The sequence below is a fragment of the Homalodisca vitripennis genome, chromosome 5 (assembly GCF_021130785.1).
Source record: "Homalodisca vitripennis isolate AUS2020 chromosome 5, UT_GWSS_2.1, whole genome shotgun sequence".
Classification (NCBI taxonomy): domain Eukaryota; kingdom Metazoa; phylum Arthropoda; class Insecta; order Hemiptera; family Cicadellidae; genus Homalodisca; species Homalodisca vitripennis.
The window spans coordinates 73,076,520-73,101,737 of NC_060211.1; the positions used below are offsets into that span (position 1 = coordinate 73,076,520).

At 34.9% G+C, this 25,218-nt stretch overlaps 1 protein-coding gene across 1 annotated transcript in view; it reads left to right on the plus strand.

Annotated features, from left to right (window-relative positions):
• LOC124362360 overlaps positions 1-25,218 on the plus strand; it is a 95,696-nt gene that overhangs the window by 58,594 nt on the left and 11,884 nt on the right. The window contains 3 exon segments of the mRNA XM_046816795.1: positions 19,127-19,324; positions 20,969-21,095; positions 22,294-22,396. Coding sequence (XP_046672751.1) covers positions 19,127-19,324; positions 20,969-21,095; positions 22,294-22,396 — 428 coding nt within the window.

Consider the following 25,218-nt stretch of genomic DNA (forward strand, 5'->3'; position numbering starts at 1 on the left):
CTGTAATAAAGATAATAATCTTTATGGTTCATTCTTGTGTTCATTATTTAATTCGTTATTTGTTCTACCTTCTGACGGAGATAAGTGAATAGATAATGGACACACGAGTTTTACGAACCGTGGGATTTTCCGCTCATCGCATTATCCCCATATGCTTCAACCGTGATCTCAAATGTTGGTTATAAATAACACTATGAAATACTTTTCTCATTTCAATCAGTTGCCAAACTACTTTTTAAATAAAGTGAAATCTGAATCGATTTACTGAGCATGTACTTTGGTCTGCGTTACATTAACGAAACGACAGATGACCAGTATAATTACGTTTATGGAAAATCGTTTATATAATTCACTGTAACTGTTGTTTGATTGTTACCCTTTACTTTTACTGTAATTTTGAAAATAGACTATAAAAAAATGTTTATTGTGTTTTTAATGATTCAAAATTTTCAAAGTTCGCAAGATACAACTTAAAAGAAATTGAAAAATAAAGATTAAAATCGTTATAATTTTAATTATGCAACTTTTAATCAATAACTATTTTGAAGTTAAAATGGAAAAATACAGTAAAAGAACTTCTGGAGAACAATAAAGAATGCAGAAAGTTGGCACATGTAATTGCACATGTAAAATTGGGTTCGCTAATTGTATCTCAGCAAAATCGGGCGAGCACGTTTTGATATGATGTATATATTTTTTATAGATTATTTACGGATTATATAATACAAAATATTAGAATAATTTTTCTTGAATTTGAAATTTCTTACAATTAGAAGAAATAACTCAGTTAAAAATAAACATGTATTTTCAAAGTAACTTTTCTGATTGGAATGAAAATTAAACCAACACACAGAATTTTAAAATTACAAAGAAAGCATTATTCTTGTAAATTTGTTGTAGCACCAACCTTTTTATGGCATTTGATTGATAATTTTGAAACATTTAAAATGCCTCTAATATAAATCAAAATGTTTTAATATTTATTTATTTTTAATATTGATTTAATAAGTGACAAGTTTCAAGTTTTGATATTTTATTACTTAGATAAGAACACATTTGGAAATACATACTAATTAAAGTTACAAATACATGATAATATGATTGTGTGAATATTTTTTAACATTTCTTTGTATGTACTTCAAATAAATCATGTGTCTCTTGTTACTAAAAAAAACAAATCTGGTACGAGATTTTTCTCATAATAATAACCCTTAAGTATTTTTTTAATTTTATTTTATGTTTAAATCTTTTGCACCTAATTTTACAGAGATAATAATTATCAAATATAAAGATTGTATTCTACTATTATTACAAAACTGTTCCAGAACTTTCCTCAGTTCGATGTACAAGGTTGTGTTTGATTACTCAATAATAATTTATTTGCACTGCCTCTTTGATCACATAACAAGTTCTATACCTGCTGTCTTATGGCCTCATTGCTTGTATTGTCTGTGGTTATACAATAGTTCTTATTAAAAATTCTGCAGTAGCAGAAATGAATTTCTATGTTTGAAATTAAAGACGCGTGTTTAACTAAACAGCGGTTATGGAAGAAGTAATAATTACTACGTAGGCCAGTGAAGGTAAAGGGAAAATTTTAATCGACGTCGTGCGCTTCGAAATTATCTCCGGCCTATCATTTTAATGGCTAAGTAAATGGCAGTGAAATAAATAACAGGTATTTTATTTGGGAATTAACATTAAATTATGTACGGTAGTTCTTTTCAACACTAGTGGCCGAATAAATATGAATCAGTTCCCAGGCCGAGGGAAACGTTTGCTGGGTGCCGCCGCGTACACATTATTGCAAACCGTATCATACGCTGGATCATGAAACGGCGCCCCGTGTTCGTCATTCCTTAACTTTGAATTCCCCGAGGTCGAAATTCCTTGTTGAGGACAATAATATTACCTTTTCGTCGTGTATTATTCGGTATCGATCTTTTCGCCTTGCTGCGGAGGTGTTATATATCTGTTAAAAAATGAATGAAGCGTAGTTTTCTCCGGGCAGTTACAGTATATGAGCAGCAAGTGCTATCTAAAATCAGGGTTTCACCCATGTTTTACGGTTTCAAATGTACTTAACGTTAGGTTTTTACATAAATGCTACAGTATTCTGGAATTGCGTTTTTTTATTTTGCACCCATGGATGAATAGATTCCTTACCGACATCTAAAAGTGCAAAAAGTATATGTGGATCCCACAATATATCAGAATTTCGAAATTGATTAACGTGAATCTCAGGAGATTCAATAAGTGTACTAACCCAAAAATCATCATACGTATGTAACATACACCAATTGAATCCTTGGCTAAATCCAGCTGAAATATGATCTGAAACGGAAAAGATTCTTAGAGAAGAGGGTTTTTTTTTATTTTTGAGTTAATCTATCACCTTTTAAAATTGGAATTAAGGATAAGTATTCGGCATTCCAATTATTTCTTAATTGTTAGGCAACAAAATGATGTTAAAATTAGTTTTTTAATTGATCTATGCAAGTTTTGGAGACCAGTCAGTTTTGGACAATGTATAAATTGTAGTTACAGAAACGAGACCGGTGTGTTGTGACGTGTGTTGGTGTTGGCGGGAGGGGGAGGGGGGATATCAGTGTTATCTCGCGTGCCTGCCCGGGCCTCGGCTGCCCGATAATGTGCGCACCGAGGCGACACCCCGAGACACGCGACCTCTCGTGACCGTCTCCTTACTTACGCGGCTCATCCCTAATTTGCTAGAGTCAGAGTCACATTTCCAGGGGCTCTAACCTAACCGGATTGTCGGCTAACCTTATTGCCGCTAGCGAGGTTTCTGTTACCCGCACTTACAGCTTTCCTTTCCGATTGTGTATGTTGTAAAACGTACATTCAGCTATTTGTACATTAACGTGCATTTTTGGAATTAATTTCATGGAGTTCTCTATCGAATATAGTGTATTAATTTTGCCACATTCTGTTCATTTTGTTCTTTTTTCGATAGTAAGTTACCTTTAACGGATTAATTAATCTGTCTATCTGTCCGCAAGATATCTTGACCTATAAAACTGAAATTGCCATACAATTGAGTTCGATTACTGTGCATTCCCACTATATGTGATTTGGCCGAGTGTTTACGAATATGTTTACATTGGTCTTACGGATAACAATGAGAAAATAGCGGAGTAAATAAATCTGTGAACAAAATCAATGCACCAATAAGTGATTCAAACATATGTAACCTAATTATCCCAAAACATAATTTTATAGTGACTTGGTGTGTAGACGTTTCTTATTTAAACACTGATATGAAACCCAATGTAATGAAAAAGTCTGATTCATCACCAATCATGTTTATCTATGTCGTTTATGTTTATATATGTCATATATATCGAGAAAGATTTCATATATTGACTGAAAGATTCTCATAAACTTACTCTCTACAAGAATGAGTTCAACGATGCATTATTGTTGTGTCAAAGTTTTTGTGTCAACATTTGTCCAGGACATCTCGAGAATGAATTGAATTATGGATTTGAAACTTTGCATGAATTCTCAGCGAAGCCTGTAACGAAAAGTGGTGTTGCATACTTCTACCTCGATTTAATTTCTTAAAACATGTTTAGTGGATTAAAATTCGTATTCATTAATACTAAGGCTGTTCGTATTCATGATTCACAATCATAAACATTGTCCTGTCATAACAAGTAACAAACAAAGTAAACAATATTTTGGAATTTAATTCATTATACCGAGTCCCATCGAAAAGGATCACGAACAATTATATTAAAGAAGTTAAAGATGATAGAAATTTAAATCATTGCATGTTTATTGCCTGCATCATATGTTTTAATTTTGAACTACAAATTAAAACTTAACAATAATGGTTGCAGATAGATTTTATTGTTAGTTTTATAGTTTTAGTAATATTTTAAAATGTATTTTATTTTATGTTTTTAAAATCTGTTGACATTTAATTTTAAATCCGAGTAGTTACGGTAAAACGAATTACTAATTTAAGACTAAGGTACTATAAATAAATACGTTTAAGACATTTTAACTATATCTAGGAAATAGCTACTTTAAAACGTGGGAAAATAATTTTATAGTAAGTTAGTTTTAGCTGCTTTTAATTAATTATTGTTATGGAAGCCAAACTAGAGAAACGGTTTTTTTTGTAATGTCTCAGCATAAAAGTGCTAACTGAATAGTGAAAAATATACATTAACTATCACACTTGACTATTTCGGTGTACCAAAAATAGCGTGGCTGACGATCAAATTTCTTCCCAAAGGAAATTCCTCTATCGGTTTTACCCTAAGAATGCTATAATTTTACATTAAGTTGTATAAAGTGCAGGTTTGCTCTCTGCTCCCGGACTATAAAGGTGTGAAATAGTGTCAGAAATCAAATACACAGTCTCAGCCTTTACTGTGTTCTAATAGTTCTAATAGTGTTTGATTTTCCTCAAGTACCTATAACAGTCTGTTTTCCCCCTTTTTTATTCCACATTTATTTTGAAATTTGCAAATTTACTTTTGAATTATGATAGTAAATATACAATATTAACGCAAGAAAAAAAGAGTATAAATGGGCGTTACATAGAAGACGATGATATAATAAAGGAGTTCTATGTCTCATTGGAGTTAGGTTCCTCATTTCGTAACGACGTGACAGCCGTGGGAGTTGAAGGACTGAGACGCTCCCCAATCCCTAATCCAGGAGTTCACGCTCGGCTTAGCTGTCGCGGATTATCGGGGCCCTAGCGGCTTAGACGAGTGGCGAGGTTGTGTAAGGTCAGGGTCCAGCTCGATAAACTGCGCTAAAACTCAAGTACCACTTGTTTCGATTTACTTTTCACAGTCCTCTTATTCTATATATGCGGGAAATAATAACTTAACGATTTCCCGAAGGTAGGATTCGTCAAGTGAAATTATCGTATTCAGCGTGTCGAAATATGCATTCTTATTCCTTTCTCAGGTGAATACTAACGTAACACATAACTACAAATTATGTTGGAAGGAGCAGGTTGTATCAAAAGCGTAGTGATAAGCAGAAGTTAGAAATAACATCAAAGTTATGAATCAATTCCATAAACACTATCTCAAATATACACTTAATTAGTGAGTTAGTTTTATTAAGTGGGCGTTTTAAGATAGTGTGTATGGAGTTGAAGCCCATTATTGAATACTAAAGAATCATGATACTTTCCTTAACCCTCCATATTGCCAAAAATAAACTGTAAACAAAACAAAAAAAGTGTTTTTCAAATACATTGAAAGATTTAATTAGTAATAATTAACTTCTATAGTTAAACAATGGTGATTTTTTGAAATAACTTGTATCACTGAATCAAACAGAACCGACACGCATATGCAAATTTAATACAATTAATTATCATATTTATCTTATCTTATTTCTTGCAGAAGAGTACCCCCTTTGTTGTATCAATATTTTGTTTATAGGGACTATGAAAATTAGTTTTATTCTGGGGGTAGTTTTCAGAAGAATCCCTTCATTAAATTTGATTATACATTCCCATAAATGTTATTTAATCGAATTCCTTCACATTGACGCATCCGAGAACTTAGAGGCTTATGATTTGCTCGCGCATGTACCTGATTCAGAGGCGTTTACGTGGTCTGCTATCTCCTTGTCAGAAGTTATATACATATGGTCATAATAATGTTACAATAGCGTTTGTAAAAAAAGTATGAAACAACACATTGGTGGAGCCCATCTACAAAAGGCCCGTAAATTTAAAATTATAAAAATAAGGATCAGAGCAACAGAAACAGCAAGAAGCAAAATACAAAAGATGAAAAACAGGAACATGGAAAGTAATAATAAATATGTATAGGGAGACAGAAATAAGAATACAGATAAATAAATCATGTGGAAAAGGTACAGATTACAATAAAAGACTGGAATTGAAAGTCATAACAAATCTGTGGTTAGAAAAAATACTGTACAATGCGTTGTAGTGAAGAGTTGTGACAGGAAAAGTAGAGATAATGATAAAGGTTGAAAGCAAAGATAACTAAGTGTTAGTGATCGGTCTAAGTAAACGATTCGTGTGTGGAAACAAAGAGATAGGTGGAGAGGAGAGATAAAGACGGGGATAAAGATAAAGATAGTAAAGGAGGCAACAGGTGAGGATTCATTAGTAGGGCGAGCCGATTCGGCAAGCGCTGTACTGCATAATACGCCCTTCTGTTCCTGTACTTTAATTCCCCTTGTTCTATTCCATGGAAATCTTTCGGTCTTTAACAAAAGGTATTATTCTCTCCCGACTAATCCCTCTTCTCTCTATGTATTTTCTGGATCAGGGCCGGAATCGCAGCTACTCCTCTTTTTCAACTTTGGCCAAAGTACTTTATCCCGGTGTTAAGTCCCAGATGCGTATTTATACTCGGTTTATGCTCTGTGGGACTCAAGCGTCCCTTTGTGGGATTGCCCGCTAAGATGTTGTGCAGCCTCTCTTCTCTCCTCGCGATAACTTCTCTCGCCCTCTCCTCGCTCGCTTCGCTCGCCTCATCGATCGCTGGACCCTACTTGAAACACTTCACTTTTAGCCTGTTCGAGGGTCATCCATCTCACGCCCGAATACACGAGCATCAGACGAGTTTCTCCGGCTTACACCTGTGGCATTAACAATAGATAAGCACACGTAGTTATAACAAATGTTATATACTAATTTGGTACATCGCAATAGGAAAATATCTGGTCGTAATTCGTTTCAGAAAATATCCAGAATAAACATTTAAAATTCTAAATCTTAGATGGTAACTCATCGCAGAGCACATTCGTAATTTCCGGAAAGAAATAGATTCCTAATTCATAATGATACGCCTCTATGTCGTTTTTTATTGACCAACACTAATTGTTATTATTTCCACTTATTTAAATTCGATTTCTAACTATTACCACATACGTCTTAACATTACCATAATATCAGAACCAGCCTCTTTGTAATTTGTATAATAATATGACCAAAGCATGCAAAGACAGATACTACGTGTTGTCTACAGCTTCCATAATGCAATGCGCCTACATATAGAAAGTTTACTTCCTTAATTGGGGACTTAGAAATATCCAGAGTATGGTTAAGCGATCTGAATTTATTTAGATATAATTTCTGTAAAAAGTAACTAGAATACCCAGCAGGTGAATAGGTGTTACAGAATCAAACCAAAAACAGTAAATACAAGTCAAGTAATTACTTTGGTATAACTCGTGCAAGGAAACAGCTCAACCCAGATCTCCACGTCGTCCACCTCGTTGGCTGTAAAAAATAGCCGAGTAGCCGAAGCATGAAACTAATATTTGATGTCCAAATTAAAATGTAAACTGAATAATTGGCGGCAATCGTAGCGTAGCGGTAAGTGCATCAAGCGCAGGCGATTTATTGCAGTGATAGCCCCAGCGCACCGTGAGTGGAGCGAGGGGGGGTCTCCCCTACACCCCTGCGCCGCCGCCGTCACATCGGTTATGAACAAAGACGGAGTTGAACGGTTCCGAAGTAATCTCAGGCACGCATTGTAATACCTTAGGTTAATACTAGGTTCAGCATATTGTGAGAATATGCAAAACGGCGCAGTTCCCCGTAGTTCCGCCAGATAGCATCTGTGTGTGCTCGCCACCGCGCCGCGCTCGCCCTGCTCGCTCCACTCGCCATGCTCTTATTAAACTGAGCTTTTAATTACATCTTCTTATGATATGACAATCAATGTGCCCAGAGTGTACTTACCTCCGTCCTCGGTACAGTTCGGGTAAACAAAAACTTTCCTCGTCCAGCAGACACACCTGTCCACTACTTACGACTATGACAAAGCACAGGATGAAAGGGCACACTGTAGTCAAGTCTGCTGACCCTCAGCAAGTCTGGCAGTTTTCAACGGTCTTATTAAACTGAGCTTTTAATTACATCTTCTTATGGTATGACAATCAATGTGGCCAGAGTGTACTTACCTCCGTCCTCGGTACAGTTCGGGTAAACAAAAACTTTCCTCGTCCAGCAGACACACCTGTCCACTACTTACGACTATGACAAAGCACAGGATGAAAGGGCACACTGTAGTCAAGTCTGCTGACCCTCAGCAAGTCTGGCAGTTTTCAACGGTCTTATTAAACTGAGCTTTTAATTACATCTTCTTAAGATATGACAATCAATGTGCCCAGAGTGTACTTACCTCCGTCCTCGGTACAGTTCGGGTAAACAAAAACTTTCCTCGTCCAGCAGACACACCTGTCCACTACTTACGACTATGACAAAGCACAGGATGAAAGGGCACACTGTAGTCAAGTCTGCTGACCCTCAGCAAGTCTGGCAGTTTTCAACGGTCTTATTAAACTGAGCTTTTAATTACATCTTCTTATGGTATGACAATCAATGTGGCCAGAGTGTACTTACCTCCGTCCTCGGTACAGTTCGGGTAAACAAAAACTTTCCTCGTCCAGCAGACACACCTGTCCACTACTTACGACTATGACAAAGCACAGGATGAAAGGGCACACTGTAGTCAAGTCTGCTGACCCTCAGCAAGTCTGGCAGTTTTCAACGGTCTTATTAAACTGAGCTTTTAATTACATCTTCTTAAGATATGACAATCAATGTGCCCAGAGTGTACTTACCTCCGTCCTCGGTACAGTTCGGGTAAACAAAAACTTTCCTCGTCCAGCAGACACACCTGTCCACTACTTACGACTATGACAAAGCACAGGATGAAAGGGCACACTGTAGTCAAGTCTGCTGACCCTCAGCAAGTCTGGCAGTTTTCAACGGTCTTATTAAACTGAGCTTTTAATTACATCTTCTTATGGTATGACAATCAATGTGGCCCAGAGTGTACTTACCTCCGTCCTCGGTACAGTTCGGGTAAACAAAAACTTTCCTCGTCCAGCAGACACACCTGTCCACTACTTACGACTATGACAAAGCACAGGATGAAAGGGCACACTGTAGTCAAGTCTGCTGACCCTCAGCAAGTCTGGCAGTTTTCAACGGTCTTATTAAACTGAGCTTTTAATTACATCTTCTTAAGATATGACAATCAATGTGCCCAGAGTGTACTTACCTCCGTCCTCGGTACAGTTCGGGTAAACAAAACTGAAATTTCGTCAATATTATTACCGATCGACATTTAGGTTTAAATTATGTAGTGTTTGCTTACATAACTCTCATTTGTAACAACAAATGCTTGTTTAAATTAACATGGCACATGTTATAAACTACTCAAAAAGTAATGTCTCCAGAAATATAAAAATGCAATTTCTGATACATTCTTCAGTTAATGTCAAAGAATGCAAAGCGAGCAATTGGTAACAAATATTTTTGGGATAGAAAAGTATATATTTGACATGCCTCCGGAGAGATGGGAAATGACGATAAAGGACAAGAAGTGCAGAAAATTTCCGATTTGTGGGCTAACCTTTGTCGCATTTAGGGTTCCTTGCTTCAGTTTTAAGTTGCTTAATGATCGGTCAAGTGGCCCTTGCAGTAGCAATTAATAAAATAATCTTTATTGTCGTTAACAATAAAAGTTTCATGACGTCCGTCATTGAAACTAATAACTATTCTATATTTTGCAAACAAATAAATTATATATTTGTCCAATTATTATTTTAATATACACATCGAAGCCGAAATATTTCAAAATTTAACAATTGCGTACAAGGTATGCAACATTGGAAAAAGGTTGTGATAGTGATGTTACCTTTGTAAATAAAACTGATGGTGACAATGTTTTGCTCACTATTCTTGCTGTAACAACATTAATTGTCACAATGACATAGAACAAACTATAGTAAATACGAACTATAGAGTACCCTACATATACTAAACTCGAACTATAGTATACTCGGACTAGTATGCACGAGTAAAGTATAAACTAATTATAGTATACACTTACTAAAGTACTCGTATACGCGGTGAATATTAAAGAATAACTATAGTATACAAGAATTAAGTAAAATGAGTTAGTGGGCATCAATTAAGATGATGTTCGGATACAGCTGGTAGAGATAGTTTCAGTTATCTTTCCTATAAGTATACAATCTATATACACTTTGATGTACCCATTCTTACAACTTGTTGTACACAGCAACTAAACAACCTTCTTAGAAAAGAGATAACATTAATTTCAATAAAGCTGACCTAATATAATGTTTCATGTATGTATACATCTATGTATAAAACGAGCTATATAATACATAGCTACATACATAGATAATACATAGATATCTAATAGTCTTTCTAACAAGTCTAAATTACATTAATTGTAGTTGATTATGTAATTTATGGAGGGTAAGCCACTTTCTAATAAATATAAATCAATTTATACTAATTATTGGACATTACAAAGATGACCGTACTATATAATAAGTACCTTAAACGAAATGTTTCCATTTATTTACAATAAACTAATAAAGAAATTCCTATAATTACATTTTTTATAGCTGTACAGCCCCGCGCTTAGGTCACTACTTACACTACAATAACTGCTTTCGAGGGGTGATTAAAAAATGTGGTTATGGTATTTACGGCCCGTTCTAGTGCAAAATTAATTAGTTAAAGTTATTTTCGAAACGACTAGTTTGATTTCTGGCGGTACTCCGTTAATTTGTTAGTGGGTGGGCCTGTTGGTTTGCGCTTCTTATCTGAGTAAGTACCCGAAACTGTTAGGCGAGGAATATAATTAATAATCCGGGTTCCTTTCACATGTGAGAATCCGTTTTATCACTCCACGTTAACGGTGTGAATCAAACATATCTCCGTATCTAATTACAGTGCTCGGTAAGCGAACCAGTTCGGTCGTAACTCTAATTTTTTGTACTTAATTAATTGCATTGGCCAACTTAATGTTATCTGCGGTCTTGTTCGAGTGGGCTGCGGCCGCGACAAGATACGGGGTTTGTAACAGCTTACTCGGTTCCCACGAATTAGCACCAATTTATAGTCTGTTTTTAATTACTTTTATTCAGGGGTTTTCGAACAAAGGTGTAAACAATTTTGACCCGAATTATTTTATCCTGGCTGGTGTCTGTAAATCTCGATAAGTTTCAAAAATATTTTTCGTACGGGTATACAAACATGTCAAACAAACCGGTACACGTTCAAATAATAGTACGAAAAATATAAGGATATATGTATTGTATTGAATGAATATTTTGAAATATAATAATTAGTTAAAAGAATGTTAGTCATCATGAACTAAGTTTTTTCCGAGATAATGTTCAACACATTTTTGAACTATATCACACCATTGGTGGATTCTGAAGCTTTACAAATGTCGTAATCGGGATTTCGCCTAAACATATTGGCATCTTGCTATATTCTATATTTGTGTTACGGATTGCTTTGTACTGTAATAACAAATAATTTTAGAGAAATATTCAATTTAATTTGATCACTAATAAAAATTTCCTTTGAAGTAAGGGAACTAAGGATTTATGTGCATTATATAAGCTCATTAGCTAGTTTATAATGAAATAAACAGAGGAAAGAACCCCAAAGTAAGTAATAGGTCGTTAGTTTTAGTGAGTTTCAGAATGAGAGGACATCGAAAGGGTTAAAAATATTAAAGAAAATAAAGTAAAAATCCTCTCTAAGTAAACGACGTTTATTTGTGTTAAACAGGTGATTTTCGTCTTTTTACTCCATTGGCTGATGTTTATAGAATTATTAAATAAGTATATGATGATTAACTATAAGTTAAAACAGTTAAAACATATTCATGGCCAGTTTATTTTCTCGATAACTTCCAATTGATCCTTGACAAAACTATCGCGCCTGACGGTGATTTCTTTCTTAAGGAAAATTCCACTACCGTAAACTAGGTTGTGTGTTTATACGATTCAAATTAGCTCTCGGCGTACGCAATCAAATTTTCCAAAAATTAATTCACGTCTTTTTGTAAACTCGAATCTCTGAAGGAATTGTAATAATATATATAATAATTAGAAAATCTAAATTGGTTGGATTTCCGGGAATTTTCCCATCACATTTTGAACATCAGACTTAGACTCGGGGATAATTTTGTGATTTTAAGCCGTTTCCCAACCTTCCCCTCTTCGTGTCAAAATCCCGCATTGTGTAAGAAACACGATGCCTCATTATCTGGAAGTTAGCGAAGTTGATCTTGTCGGTGCGGAGTTGAGGAAGACGGATCAGAGATGTTTTGCTTCGAGTCCTGTGCGAAGGATCACAAAAGAGACTAAACTGTGCCGTTATTTCGTCTGAAACACCAAAACAATGAAGTGTGAAGGATAAATCCCATTTAGAAATACGGGGTCGGAGCGGCATTAGCGCAAGTTCACTAAGGCCAAAATCGTCTTATGCGCGAGACAAGAGCTTTATTCAACAAGGATCTCCCCCACCCCACCCGGGCGGAGCGCGCGGAAAGTTTTATAAATTCGAAACAAACTACTTACCTAATAATATATGAGTGACGATTAGGCGGAGATCGGAGGGCACGAACAAGAACCAAAGCTTTCTTAATGCGATTTTCCGCTGGATTTACGCTAAGATTCTGCGCCCTTGTTCGACATCCTCAGGATCGCTGGAGGGGATGCGCCCCGGGGTGGGCGGGCGGCGCGGGGCGGGAGGAAATACATAATCTGCGAACAAAGGAAAGCTAAGCTTTTTAGTTTAGCTCATTCTTGCGGCAACTTAACCTTGTTTTGCTTATATTACCCCCGTTGATTGCCTTATACTTGGACTGTGAACAATATTGTTGCGCTAAGAGGATTACTGTTTTATTTTGACGAAGGCTGTTCCAACAGCTGATCACCCACCCGTGCCGTCACCTTTGTTTCGCGGCTTTTCCCCTTGATTCAAGTAAGGTTAAGTATAAGTGCGCGCCAGACACCTGCTGCGCGCTCACTCGCTCCCGCGCCTCAACATTTCCATTCCCGTGCCCATGTGAACACGAATTGAAAAAAACAATTAATGCTGGAATCCAGTCATGTCAATAATTATATTGAAGTTTAGGTCCTCAAAAGTGTGATACATATTTACGTTTACCTTCTAACACTTTATGATAGAACATTTCAGTAAGTCTTGTTATCTTACCAATTGCTTAAGGATTGAGGTGACCTTTTTTAGATCGTATAATATTTTAGGCAACCAATTGCAACGGCATGTTTCTTACGATATCTGTGTAAAAGTTAATCCTTTCCAAGCAAGTGCTACCTCCTCCAAACGTTCTAGCCCGGGAACAACTGAGAAACTAATTAAAGGTATGGAAGCGAGGATGGAGGGGGAGGAGTAAGTTAGGGTCCGGCGGCGTAATGCCACTTAATACTTGACGTCACCGCAGTCGAATAATCCGCTAATCCAGGTGCAAAGCCGGACACCGTCCACTGCCCGGCAATCTGACCCCTTAATGAAAACCAAACCAAGGAGCTAATATCTGGCCATACAAAGCACGGGTCTTACCGGCACTTCCTTGTATAATGGGGGATTTACTGGGGATTCCAAGGGGAAAATCCCTCCCAAGGGATAACCTTTGTGAAACGCTTACCTGGCATTATCAGTTAGTCGGGAGTCTTTGATAAGACGCAATTCAAATTTGTTATAAATGCAGAAGACTTTAGTTTTTTCGACTTTTTAATAGTTATTCAGAACAAAGGTAAACTTTTCTACACTCCATCGTTTGAATGTTCAATACAGTGTATACTTTATAAAAAAAGGACAACGCGTATTAATTGTATTTTTAGAATAAAACATCTCCGATAAAGTTAAGATGGAAAATAAAACCATAAAAGTGTCCATTTAAGGTTTAACACTTTCGTATAAGAAAAAAATCGACGTATTTTCACTACATCCGGATCGTAATTTTAACACTAGTCTGGACGCATTCTGTTGCTTCGTCATTGCCTCGAAGTGTCCAAAAAGATTTTTAATCGTAACGTTTTGCTTCTTTTATAGAGTAAGTATATTTCAAAATTATGATTTTACAACAATTACATACTGAGACAACTATAATCTCACTATTTGTAATTCTTGCGGTTTAATAAAAAATTTAGGAATAAGTAAAAAATGTAACTTCAATTTTAATATTACCTCATATATTTATGAAATTTTGATAAAAAATTGTATGTATCAATGCATGTAGTATGTATCAAATTAGATCATTCTTAAGTTGGAGAACAAGGGAACATATCAAACCCGAACTTGAAGAAGACAGCAAATACTAGTTAATCAAAATTTTAAAGGCTAATTTACCCTACCATTTTGTGCATGCGATTAATAATCAATGTTTTACCTGTTGACAAAATATACCTAATTACTGTTTAAATATCATTTAACCTTTATATTAAGTTTTTGTGGGTTAGTTTAGAATTAGAAAATCTTTAAAGTAGTGATTGAATAACTAATTTAAAATCGAGAAATCTGGTTTTTAATACCGCTAATTTTATTGACCACCAAGCAATATATACACATATTATTATTATATACTGTGCATAGAGTCAATGTATTTGTTAATAAATTAAATAGCTTACAGAACTGTAGATTTTCCTTCGGAGAATCTATACACTTTTTACAATCTCTTTGTGTGTCACTTAACGAAATTCACTTTAAGTTTCACGATGATAGATTTACCCAGTGTAATACGGCTTATGTTCAGTATTGTTTCACCTGGTGAACAACAACTGACAGGAGAAGAGTGTGCACTATTTATGACTGACAAGTAGCGCTGAAGCAAAGGCTACGGTCGAGGTAAAGTCGCGCACTTGCTGTTTGTTTATTTTCGGCGGGCGGAAGCCGATCGCGGCTAAAAGGTTTCCTCAGATTATTACGTATGCAAGAGTATTTCTTCAGTATAATCTCATTAGCTGGGGTTTAGAAGAAGCCATTCGCTTCATCTTATTTAGCTGTTTGATTCTGTAAAGGCAGTAAGGCGGATTTGGCCGCTAAGAGCCTTAAGCACAGTCGACGCGCGGTGGCCCCAGCTCGCTTCGCTCTCCTCCACTCAGATTATGCAATGTATTGTCAATCTCATTATCAGCCAACCTGACCCGCCAGATAACGACCTGTTTGTACCTTAGTCCGCCGCTATTGAGCACATGTGTTGCCTAGTTTAACTGCTTGTGTTGGTTGTGTTTAATTAATCTTTAATTTCGAAAATTAATCTTATGATCATTATTTGATTTGTATTAATCGATATTAACATTTTATTCTACAACAAACCAATAATAAAATATTAATTATTGTATTTAAATAAAAATTGATTTCCAACTAGGTACATATTGGTTTAGCTTAATTAATAATATATTTTATTTTTTATTTAAAAACAAAAATGGAATTTACTTAATAACATTAATATAAATTATAAGTTAGTATTTAGAAAAATTATTTTTTCAATAATATATTTATCAATCTTACTGTCTAGCCCAGTATAATGTACTGTTACAAGAAGCTCTATCCTCACTTTAATTTGGCGTTGAACGGGTCAGCAGGTGTATCACGAAATAACCTTTCACGCCCCACCATTCCATCGTTCTGTGTTTTCTGTTACACAACACTTTTGTAATAAGACCATAACCGTATAAAAATACACCAGTTTATGACAAGAACGTTTTTTACGTCACGTGCGATTAGTTTTAAGACGAAAAAGTTCTTCGCATACACGCCTTTCACATTCGAAGGCGTCGACGTGACAAAACCCAAAATGGCAAGCATCACCGGCAATACAATAAAATTTAATTTAGTATACGTATTTTCCTGTAAAATATTTTCTGCGTAAGTCACGGGTAGGCAGATAACTATGTCGAATGCCTTTTGATTGATTTTGGAAATTTTAAGAAGCATTCAGTATATTCATGGTTTTTTTTAACATTGATCTTTAAGTTTTAGACATTGCTCTACTTTTCTAGATGTATACCAAATTTATTTACGTGTAAGAGATACGGGAATATTCATAGTTAAAAAATAAGGAATTCGCTTTGCCTCTACTGTAGTGTAGCAATATTGTAAAATGTATTTGTCCATAGACAATAAAAGCGGGATACTAAAATTAATCTTATTTATATTTCTCGCTACGATTTGAACGATAGGCTATATGTGAACAATAGGAATGTATGGTGGTCGTTGTTTGTAGCGACCCATCACGATCAACAACTGTGGCCGGTGTCACCGTAGCGTCGGCTATCCCCTAGATGGGATCTCGCCCGCCACTAACCATGCACTCAGAACCATGACGCGTGAAGCGTGGGCCTCAAATAATTATGTAAATCGTCCATAATCTACACACGTGAACGGTATAAATTACAACTACAGTTAACCTGAATTACGCGCTTTGTTAAAGCCCGGCCTGCTACCATTCTTTGTTGGCGAATGAGCAAATAACATAAACTCAAAGTAGAAATTTTATTTGTAAGAAACTATAATGACTTGCATAGGATATTTGTTTCTCAGTCGAAGACCTCATTGTTGTGAAAAGGTGTTTTATGTTTGTTTGTACGTGTGTCAAAATCGCAAGTATTCACTTTTCAGACTTTTCTGCCTGTCCCCATGGGCCTGTGATAGGATCTTATCAGACAGAACATGGGGGAGAGTCGGTACAGTACAAGGACGACTCTACTGATAAAAAGTGCATCAGTTTCAGACAGATCGGATCCTGCGCTATCTCTTAACTCAGACCTCAAAGACCGACGTCTTAGATTGCTCGGAAACAGGCTCCAGTATTATTACCAGTTGTACTAGAGTCGGTATTGAATAAATAAAACACGAGTTTTATTCCAACAATGACAAAGTCCACCCTTACATTTACATTTCTATTTGGCTAAAGATCTTAACATTTCTTTAACAAACACATAGTTTTGTTATCTTAAGTACCTTTTAGATTTTAGGTTCTTCTTCATATTTTGAGAGCAGTATTTGTTATTCTCAAATATGTATAAAAAATATATGTACTATTAAAGTTGTTGGCAGTATATAATATTACAAATAATATATATTTACCCAGTAGAACGTCTTTTCACGATATGTGTATTTTCAATTGTGACATGTGATTCAAGTAGTATTTTCATGTTATAAGTTTAGTTATTAAGTTATTAACACTGTAAGTTAACAAGTATACTTTCAAATGTTATGTAATTTGAGAGATAAACCATGACTATGTGGTGTTGTTTTAAAAGAAACCTTACTATACTTAAGTTTTTGATGTATGGTTACTAGAGTCGTGCTCAGCTTTGGCGGGCCCAAAGATATTCGCCCAGGTCCCGTCATACCTGCGTGGATAACATCTTATTATTTTGTAAATGATAGTAAGATCAGTAGTAAGTTACATTTTTAGAGAGAGCTACCTCGTCCGTCGACACAATCCCTTCAAATGGACCGAAAACCAGAAAAATTTTCCGATAAAACCTGTCTGAGTACGGGCCTGATGGTTACAAAACTCAGCTTTAAACAAATTTTTAGTAAACTATCTTTTCTTTAATATCGGTATGGGTGAACACTCTATCATCCATTCTTTTACGATTAAGTTACTAAACCATACCTATAATAACTATGTCTATTTGTATCTGTGACAAAACACACAAGCAATGAGCTGAACGACGAGACTTTGCAGTCGATTAATGCCTGGAACCGGCAAAACTTGACAAGCAGTTTAGTTCTCCAAATGATAAGCGTTATCACTCGCCATCCTCTCCTCATTTAGCATCAATTCGTCACAAAAGCGGACAAAAGTCGGAGAAGGGTTGCGAGAGGGGCGAAGTTGCCCGTCACCCCGATACGGACCCGGCTGACATTATCTCGGAAGCGGCCAAACTTGGGAAAATGTTATTTTTGCTAAACTTGTGACAATATTGTGCTATCGGCGACACGGCCTGAATAAGCTGAACGAAAGAAGCACCGCGATAGCGGTGACATCTGGCGTGGAAAAGGAAATGAAGAAAACTTGTGTTTGAAATCACGAGTATTAGTCTCGCGCGCACTTATCAGCAGCGATAGGGCGGTTTTATTCGGTTAAATACGTCGCACGTCTTTTCTTCGGTTTTTATACGGGAGTCGACGATTTTCTTGCGCTCGCAGTCATTAAATTCACCGCGACAGAACACATTTTTGTATTCCATTTCCTGTCTGGATTTGCTATCTTGACAAGTCGCCGTAATCAGTGAGGGGTGGGGGTGGGGGAGGGTCGGGGCGAGATATGTACTTCCAATCGTGGCCGCCCCACCCCTGCGCGCTCTCGCTTCGTTTATGCGGTTAATTAAATTGCACCAGCCAATAACCGTGATATTTCTGCCGCGTTTTATTCCGCTCGCCTTTTGCAGTTGCTAATGTTTGGAGACGCGTCCTTACCGCTCCCAGGGGACGCAGATCAAAGACTGAAGACGTCGGTCCTTATCGGTAATAGATACGCGAGGACAAATATCCCGGTCTTATGGGTTACCCTGTTACTTAATAAAGTAACGCGTGGCATTTTATTATATTATATGACATCATCTTATAAATCTGATGGCTGTAAAATGATAACTGTTTTTTTTATGACTTAAAATTGAAACAATTATATAGCCTTGTTTCTTGTTATTTACTATTTTCAGATTTCTGTTACATGTGTTAAAACCATTTAAGAGGAATTATAAAAGTTAAAAAACCCTTTATCAGTATCTTTTTCAAGCCTAAAAATGAATCAAAATTGGAGTACACAAAACATTGAGGTTACACATAACTTTTATTGCTAAGTTTAAATGACAAAATATAAAGTTAAGCTCGCATAACAATTAACAAATTAAGAAACACAGCGAAGAAGTTAAGCGACACAATAAATGTTTCCTTTTCCTTTGCCTAAAAACCCACTGCAGAATAATTATGAGCGAAAACAAACTGATGAGCACAGGGTAAAATATATGTACCAGCATATATGTGAAAATACACTGAAGGAGTATTGTGTGTAAAATTGATATCAGTGATAATGTTTGAATGAATTGGTTCCATTGGACTGCTATACTTGTATCATCTAAATGGACAAATGTACACGGCCAGAACAATATGCTTACATCCTAAATACTTGAAGTTACACAAAAACTTCACGCAGTTAACCCTTTTACAATGTAGCATTAGCACGTATAAGCTTCTAGAAGATAGCCCCCACAGGAAACTTTTTTAGTCATAAACTAACTCTACATACTGTTTTTTTTTTTTCAGGCAAGTCGCTGCCGGTTCACTGTATCGTGGAATCCATCGCGACCCTCCAACAGTGGAAATCTATGAGAAGTTCCCGCAGGACGGTGCTGGAGACCGATAGCTACGTCATCATCCCGGTCAACACCACTTTCCAGGACTTGGTCCAGGTTGCTCTGCAAAGGCTTGGCTACCCCAAGGACAACGCTTACTCTGCAAAAGGTTTGTGAACTATACTGTATTTACGTTTTCTTGTGATTTTGTATTTGTAGTCTAGAACTACACTGGAGTCTCGATTAACTAAATATGATAGTAATTCGGTTAATTTAAGATATAGTAAAAACAGAATAATATTTAAAAAAACTTGTTTTTAAACGAGGGAGCGAATCCGCAGATGCATGGCAATACATTAGAAATCTCTTGAGCTTTGTTTTGATGCTGTATTTTATCATAAAAGTCATTTAATCATTAATTTTCATTTACTTATGATTTTATACATTAATTTGGAATTCGTTTATATTTTGGTTTATCAAAAATCTAACACAACTTAGGCTAGGATCTTATCTTAAGATGGGTTATAAAGATGATTCCACCAAGAGGAATTTTAATAATCATCCCAAAGTATTTTTAAAGTAATAGTCCTCAGTGAGTATCATATCCCACTATGACATAAATACAAATAAGAATTACTTGGGTGACTTAAAAAGCACCTTGTGTTGATATAATTAATTACCAATTACCTGTTCTAATCTTTTATTCAAGTTTAATGTGTTTGGCTCCTTTTAATTATTTTAGCTATTCTAACCATAACTTTTAAGTAACATTATAGTTTATAATAATACAGATATCTACATTTGGTTAACTTAATTAGTTCTTCTTCAGGAAGATATGCAAACAAAATAAGGCAATTCAGAATATTATCCATAAATAATTGGGACAAATAAAATTAGTACAGTTTAGTTGATGCCAGTTTAATTCATTAATTTAATTATTTTATTTTGTCAATTTCTAAGCAAGATTAAAATGAATTAAAAAACTTGTTTTGTAATATTTGGAAAAAAGTTTAGGTTGTTAACATTGATTAAAACACATAATTAATTACCACTTGCTAAAATGCGTAAGTGGTCATCCCTTTTGGTGGAGTCTCTGGCTTTTTCTTACTTGAGTTTCTTAAAATGGTAGAGCATCTTCAAGCTTAAAATGTTGAACTATGATAAAATTCAGGTGATTGTAAATTTACGATTCCTTGTATAGTAGTTTACTTTGTAAAATGAAGTTCTCACTTGAACTGGTTTGATAAAAAAAATCTAAACACCTGTTTAATTAACTAATTTAAATTAATTTCTTATCAATTAATTAATTGATTTCTAGTAAATTTAATCAATTTTTTTAAATAATTAACTTTGTTTATAATCCATAAAAATATTATTTCTAGTATTAGAAATCATTTTTTTCCATTGGAAGAGTCAATACAAGATGTTGACTTTGGATTCATATCAAAGATAGATCAAAGATAGCACAGGTTGAAATCCTGTCTGTGATGTAGTAGCAGTTTTTATCAGTACCATGTATGAACTATCCCCCATTCTGATAATATCCTGCTCACACAGGCTACATGCCTCATGAAGACAGGCAGAAAGAAGGCTTAAAACATTGCCTCTCCCCAAAAAAATTAACTAAGTGTGTAATGATTTAGTAATAATAGATTTTTTTTGTTTTAGCATGGAATATATTTTACAACAGTTTTAAGTTATAGCATGAATTTAATCACAATTTTATATTTCAAAATAGTTTACTGCATTTACGATAATATAAACTTGAATTAAAACAGCTACATTTCTAATATATCTTACTTTTTTCTCCTAGGATCTGTTGTTTTAAAGAACTGGAAGCCACTCAGTTTTGATAAGATCGCAGAGAGTCCTCTAGTCACTGTGGGAGATATCCTAGGGGAACTCACCACTGTTGCCACCCTTAGAATACAAATTTTCAGGCAAGTATTCAGCTATATTAATCCTCAAAATCCCTGAAAGTCAATTTCTATATCAAAGAATGGTTGAGGTTATAGTTTACAAGTAAGTACTAAAGGTAGTGGGCTATTCAGGGCTAATTTATCTCAGATTGATCTCCGCAACCTTCTAGAATCCTTGCTGTGGCCATTTACATTGACCGCCATCTAGACCACTGTAATGTAATAATAAGTTATGAACTCATTAGACCACAAGTTGTATAATAAAGTCATTAAATGACTGAAAAGATTGCATGATTTAACATATATGGTTAGATAAAGTAATTAAAATTCATAGTCTGTGTAGAAGTCTTAATAATAGTGGTTTAAAGGTGTTTGTTACATTGGTACAAGGCGAAATCAAGGTTAAAATTCCCCCTGAAGGTTAAAAAGTTGGCATCATAATAAATACCCTAAAAAGCTAGAAAAAGTTTTGGAAGACCAAAAATTGTTCACAACAGTACTTAAAATGTAAATTTGTAATTTGTAAAACAGAACATCAACATTGAACTTGCAGACTTGGATGCTATGTGTATATATACTGCATATAGATACTGTATATGCCTAATCCAAGATGCTGAAATTAGTATTATGATTTGCAAAAATTTTGGAATTTAATGACTTGGGTCTGCAAGTTCAATGTTGATTTTTTGTTTTACATAGCTACTGTATGTATATGATTATTGCATTGAAATGATCTGAACTTCAATGTGCAGACACATAATGGTTCCAATTTCCGGACACATAATGTGGCGTTTTATACACAATCAAAACCAATCAGTGTTGGACACTGAGCAAAGAAATATTGAATATCAATGGAACTGTTACTGATAAACTTTACAAAGAAAAGATATCTTTCTGTGGCTCTTGCAGAACTTAATTTGAAAGATATCCTGTATATATCACAACATGTAAAATATATGTATAAATACATGTATGTTTTATTACAATATATTTATTTCACTAAAATCAAACAACACAAAAGTCACATAAATTCCACCCTCATACGTAACAGTAAATGCAGCAATAAAATATTTTCAAATATTGGACTATTTTCTTCATTCAATTAATATGGTTCGATATAAGCACCTTTCATCGTCAACCTTACAATTGCATTGATCTCCTTAATGGACACAATGTGGACACAGCTTGATTCCTTATCATACTTCTTTTTCCAATGCAGGCCAAGAACGAGTGTGCTGAGTGACATGAAGGACAAGTTGCTGAGGCTGCTGATGATACAGTCCCATGCCTTGCTTCTATCCTCAGGCTGTCCTCTTGACGAGGTTAGTTACCCCTGCTTTTATATCTAGCTTTTGCTGTCTCTAGTTGTAGTGGTATATTTTATGCTTATTGATACCGGTATAACATTTGTTTATAGTTGGTTGATAACTTTTGAATCTGACTTACTGTGAGCCTTGTATCCATAATACATGTTATCCTACAGGTAATATTGTTTGTTTAATCACTGAGATCATGTTAGCAATAAAGATTTCATAAGTTGTCATTGTAATTATTCATACACTTGTCAACTAGGCAAGTTAGGGTACTTGTAGTTATTTTTAGTTAAAAATTAAACTATTTCCATGAACTTCATTCTTGTCTTAAATATTTTGACACTTCAAAATAAAAATTGTACCACAAGCATTTTCTGTAACAAACACTACAGTGCCAGCCAGATATGCGAAAATGTAGTGAACTATTCACCCTCAAAAATAAGATGACATATCTTCATCCTGCATGTAAGAACTTACAGAATAATTAAATCCTATTGAATTTGGTAGTCATATTTTTTAATTTCTTTTGATGTCAGGGCAAGAATTAATTATTAATTATTGATTTGTAGTCCTGCATTTATAATGGCAGTATTTTACTGAAGCTGTCATGTCCACAGAACTTGAGATCTTAAATTAGAATAGAAGTATTATATAATCTTTAAAACCAAGCATAGTAAATTTTTCAAGCCCTCAGTTAAATATTTGTATATTTATTTAAAAACAAACTATTCTGCATTTTATCTTCCTATGTTTATCCACTAACTTTATTTGTGTGAGATTGACAGGAAAACTTGTCTGATTATTTTAGATATGATTAATATACAAAATCTATAAGAGCTTATTGTTTTAAAACAGAATTTCATTTTTATTTTATATTTCAGGCCTTCTGTTTTCATGATAATTTAATTTAATAAATGTAAACTTTAGTTAGTTTAATTTATATCTGACAATCTAGAAGAGAAAATCAGAGCCACCAAACCAACTCCCAAGATACCATACAGGGTGATGTAAGAACAAACACAAGGAACGACGATTTGTTCTCAGCAAAGCCACAAGGAGTTTCTCATGTATTCAGCAGGTTATTACGATGGCAGAACAAAGCGGAAACATCCTCATCAACAAAACCTCATGAATTGAAATATCACTAAGTAGGTGTAAATACCGTTTGTGAAACATCTTACATGTGTTTATATGAACCACAAGAGATTATAATTCTAATTAACCCGAGCACAAACAGTTCGTCATCTTAGGTGCAAGAGTGTGTGGTGGCGTTCAACCCTCAAATAAATCATTAGAGATTAGGAGCTGCTTATTAAGACCCCTTGTTTACTGCAGTAGAGGGTTTCAGGTTTCGTCGGTTGATTAAAATCCCAAACTTTTATAATTTTGCGGGAAAAGTTGGAATGGGGAATCCGAGCCAAGGTGAACTTAGGAGATATCTCTCACGGGATTATACGCTGGGTACACAAGAGTATAAACAGAGCCACTGTAAAGTAACGCTTACGTACTAACGTTATCCGTAGGCAAACAATTTCTACAGTGCTATGATCTAAATCCTGCCACTCTCTGTGCCTTGCGACACTAAGCATGCTTGTTTTCTTCTTCACAGATGCCACACTTTGCTGCTTAATAATTAATGCTTCTTATGAATCTGGCATTATACAAATCCATTCATAGTACTTAAGTCCATTTTCCATTGTTTGGTATTTCATCTTATTTATTTTGGTTTTCTTGAATGTGATACCTACAAATTTTTACTCACTTATTGAATACTTAAATAGTCAATAATTAAAAGACTAATTAATTAATTAACCAATCTAGAACAGTATATTCCTCCAATATAATAAGATGCATGCAGAAATGTCAATTTTGCCACTTAGCATTAAATAAACTTTCATAATTTCTGTACATTATTTAAATTTAATTTTGACATTTGAATAGTAGGGACAGCCACAAGAAATATACTAAAATACTTCCTTATTTTGGTTGTTAATTAATTCTTTCCCATGATGTGGTGATTGATTAAGCTACAAGAGGTTATACACGAATTAAATACCTGAATATATCACCATATATCAAAAAGATTAATAAATCAACCAACATAAAACAGTACCAGTTACCTAATTTGTAACTAGGATAATAGGAACAACAGTAGTTGGTTTTATCCCTAATATTTTTTATAATGTTTACAATAAGCCAAACAAATTAAATTTATTTTTTTATTAAAAATGTATTGTTAAACCAGATATTATTGTTATCACTCTGTATGGTAATGGGCTACTTTACAATGCAGCTGAGATCTACAAAAGTCATTGATTCCCTTGCAGCTGTCAGCTTATTCCCCCTCCCAAACATTACTTTCCCCATGTAATCATCTCTTTCCCTGTATAACCAATTGAAATTCCTTTTTTTGTTTTTACAACCTTTATTTGTTCAAACAGCTGATTTCAACACCTAAATGAATTAATTATAAAATGTGTTACGTGTCCCTATGGAAGGATACTTACTATACTATGAAATGTAAGATAATCTTTTAAAAGACTTTATGTGCTTTTTTACATTATAATGAAAAAGTGTCAATCAATACTCATCTCAAAAGTCGTATTGTGGAGCTCAGTAGCATTTTCCACACTCGGCTGGTCTCAAATGTAAATGCAATCTTACCCAGGAATAGATCACTTTCGAGACAAGTAATAAAATGTACTATTTGTTTACCAACATTCTAGTTAAACTCAATTTTATTATTTAAATATCACTTTTCGAATATTCACTCAGTAATTTATAATTTAAACTTCGTGAGTGGTAGGAACAATAATGCTGGTGTTGAATAT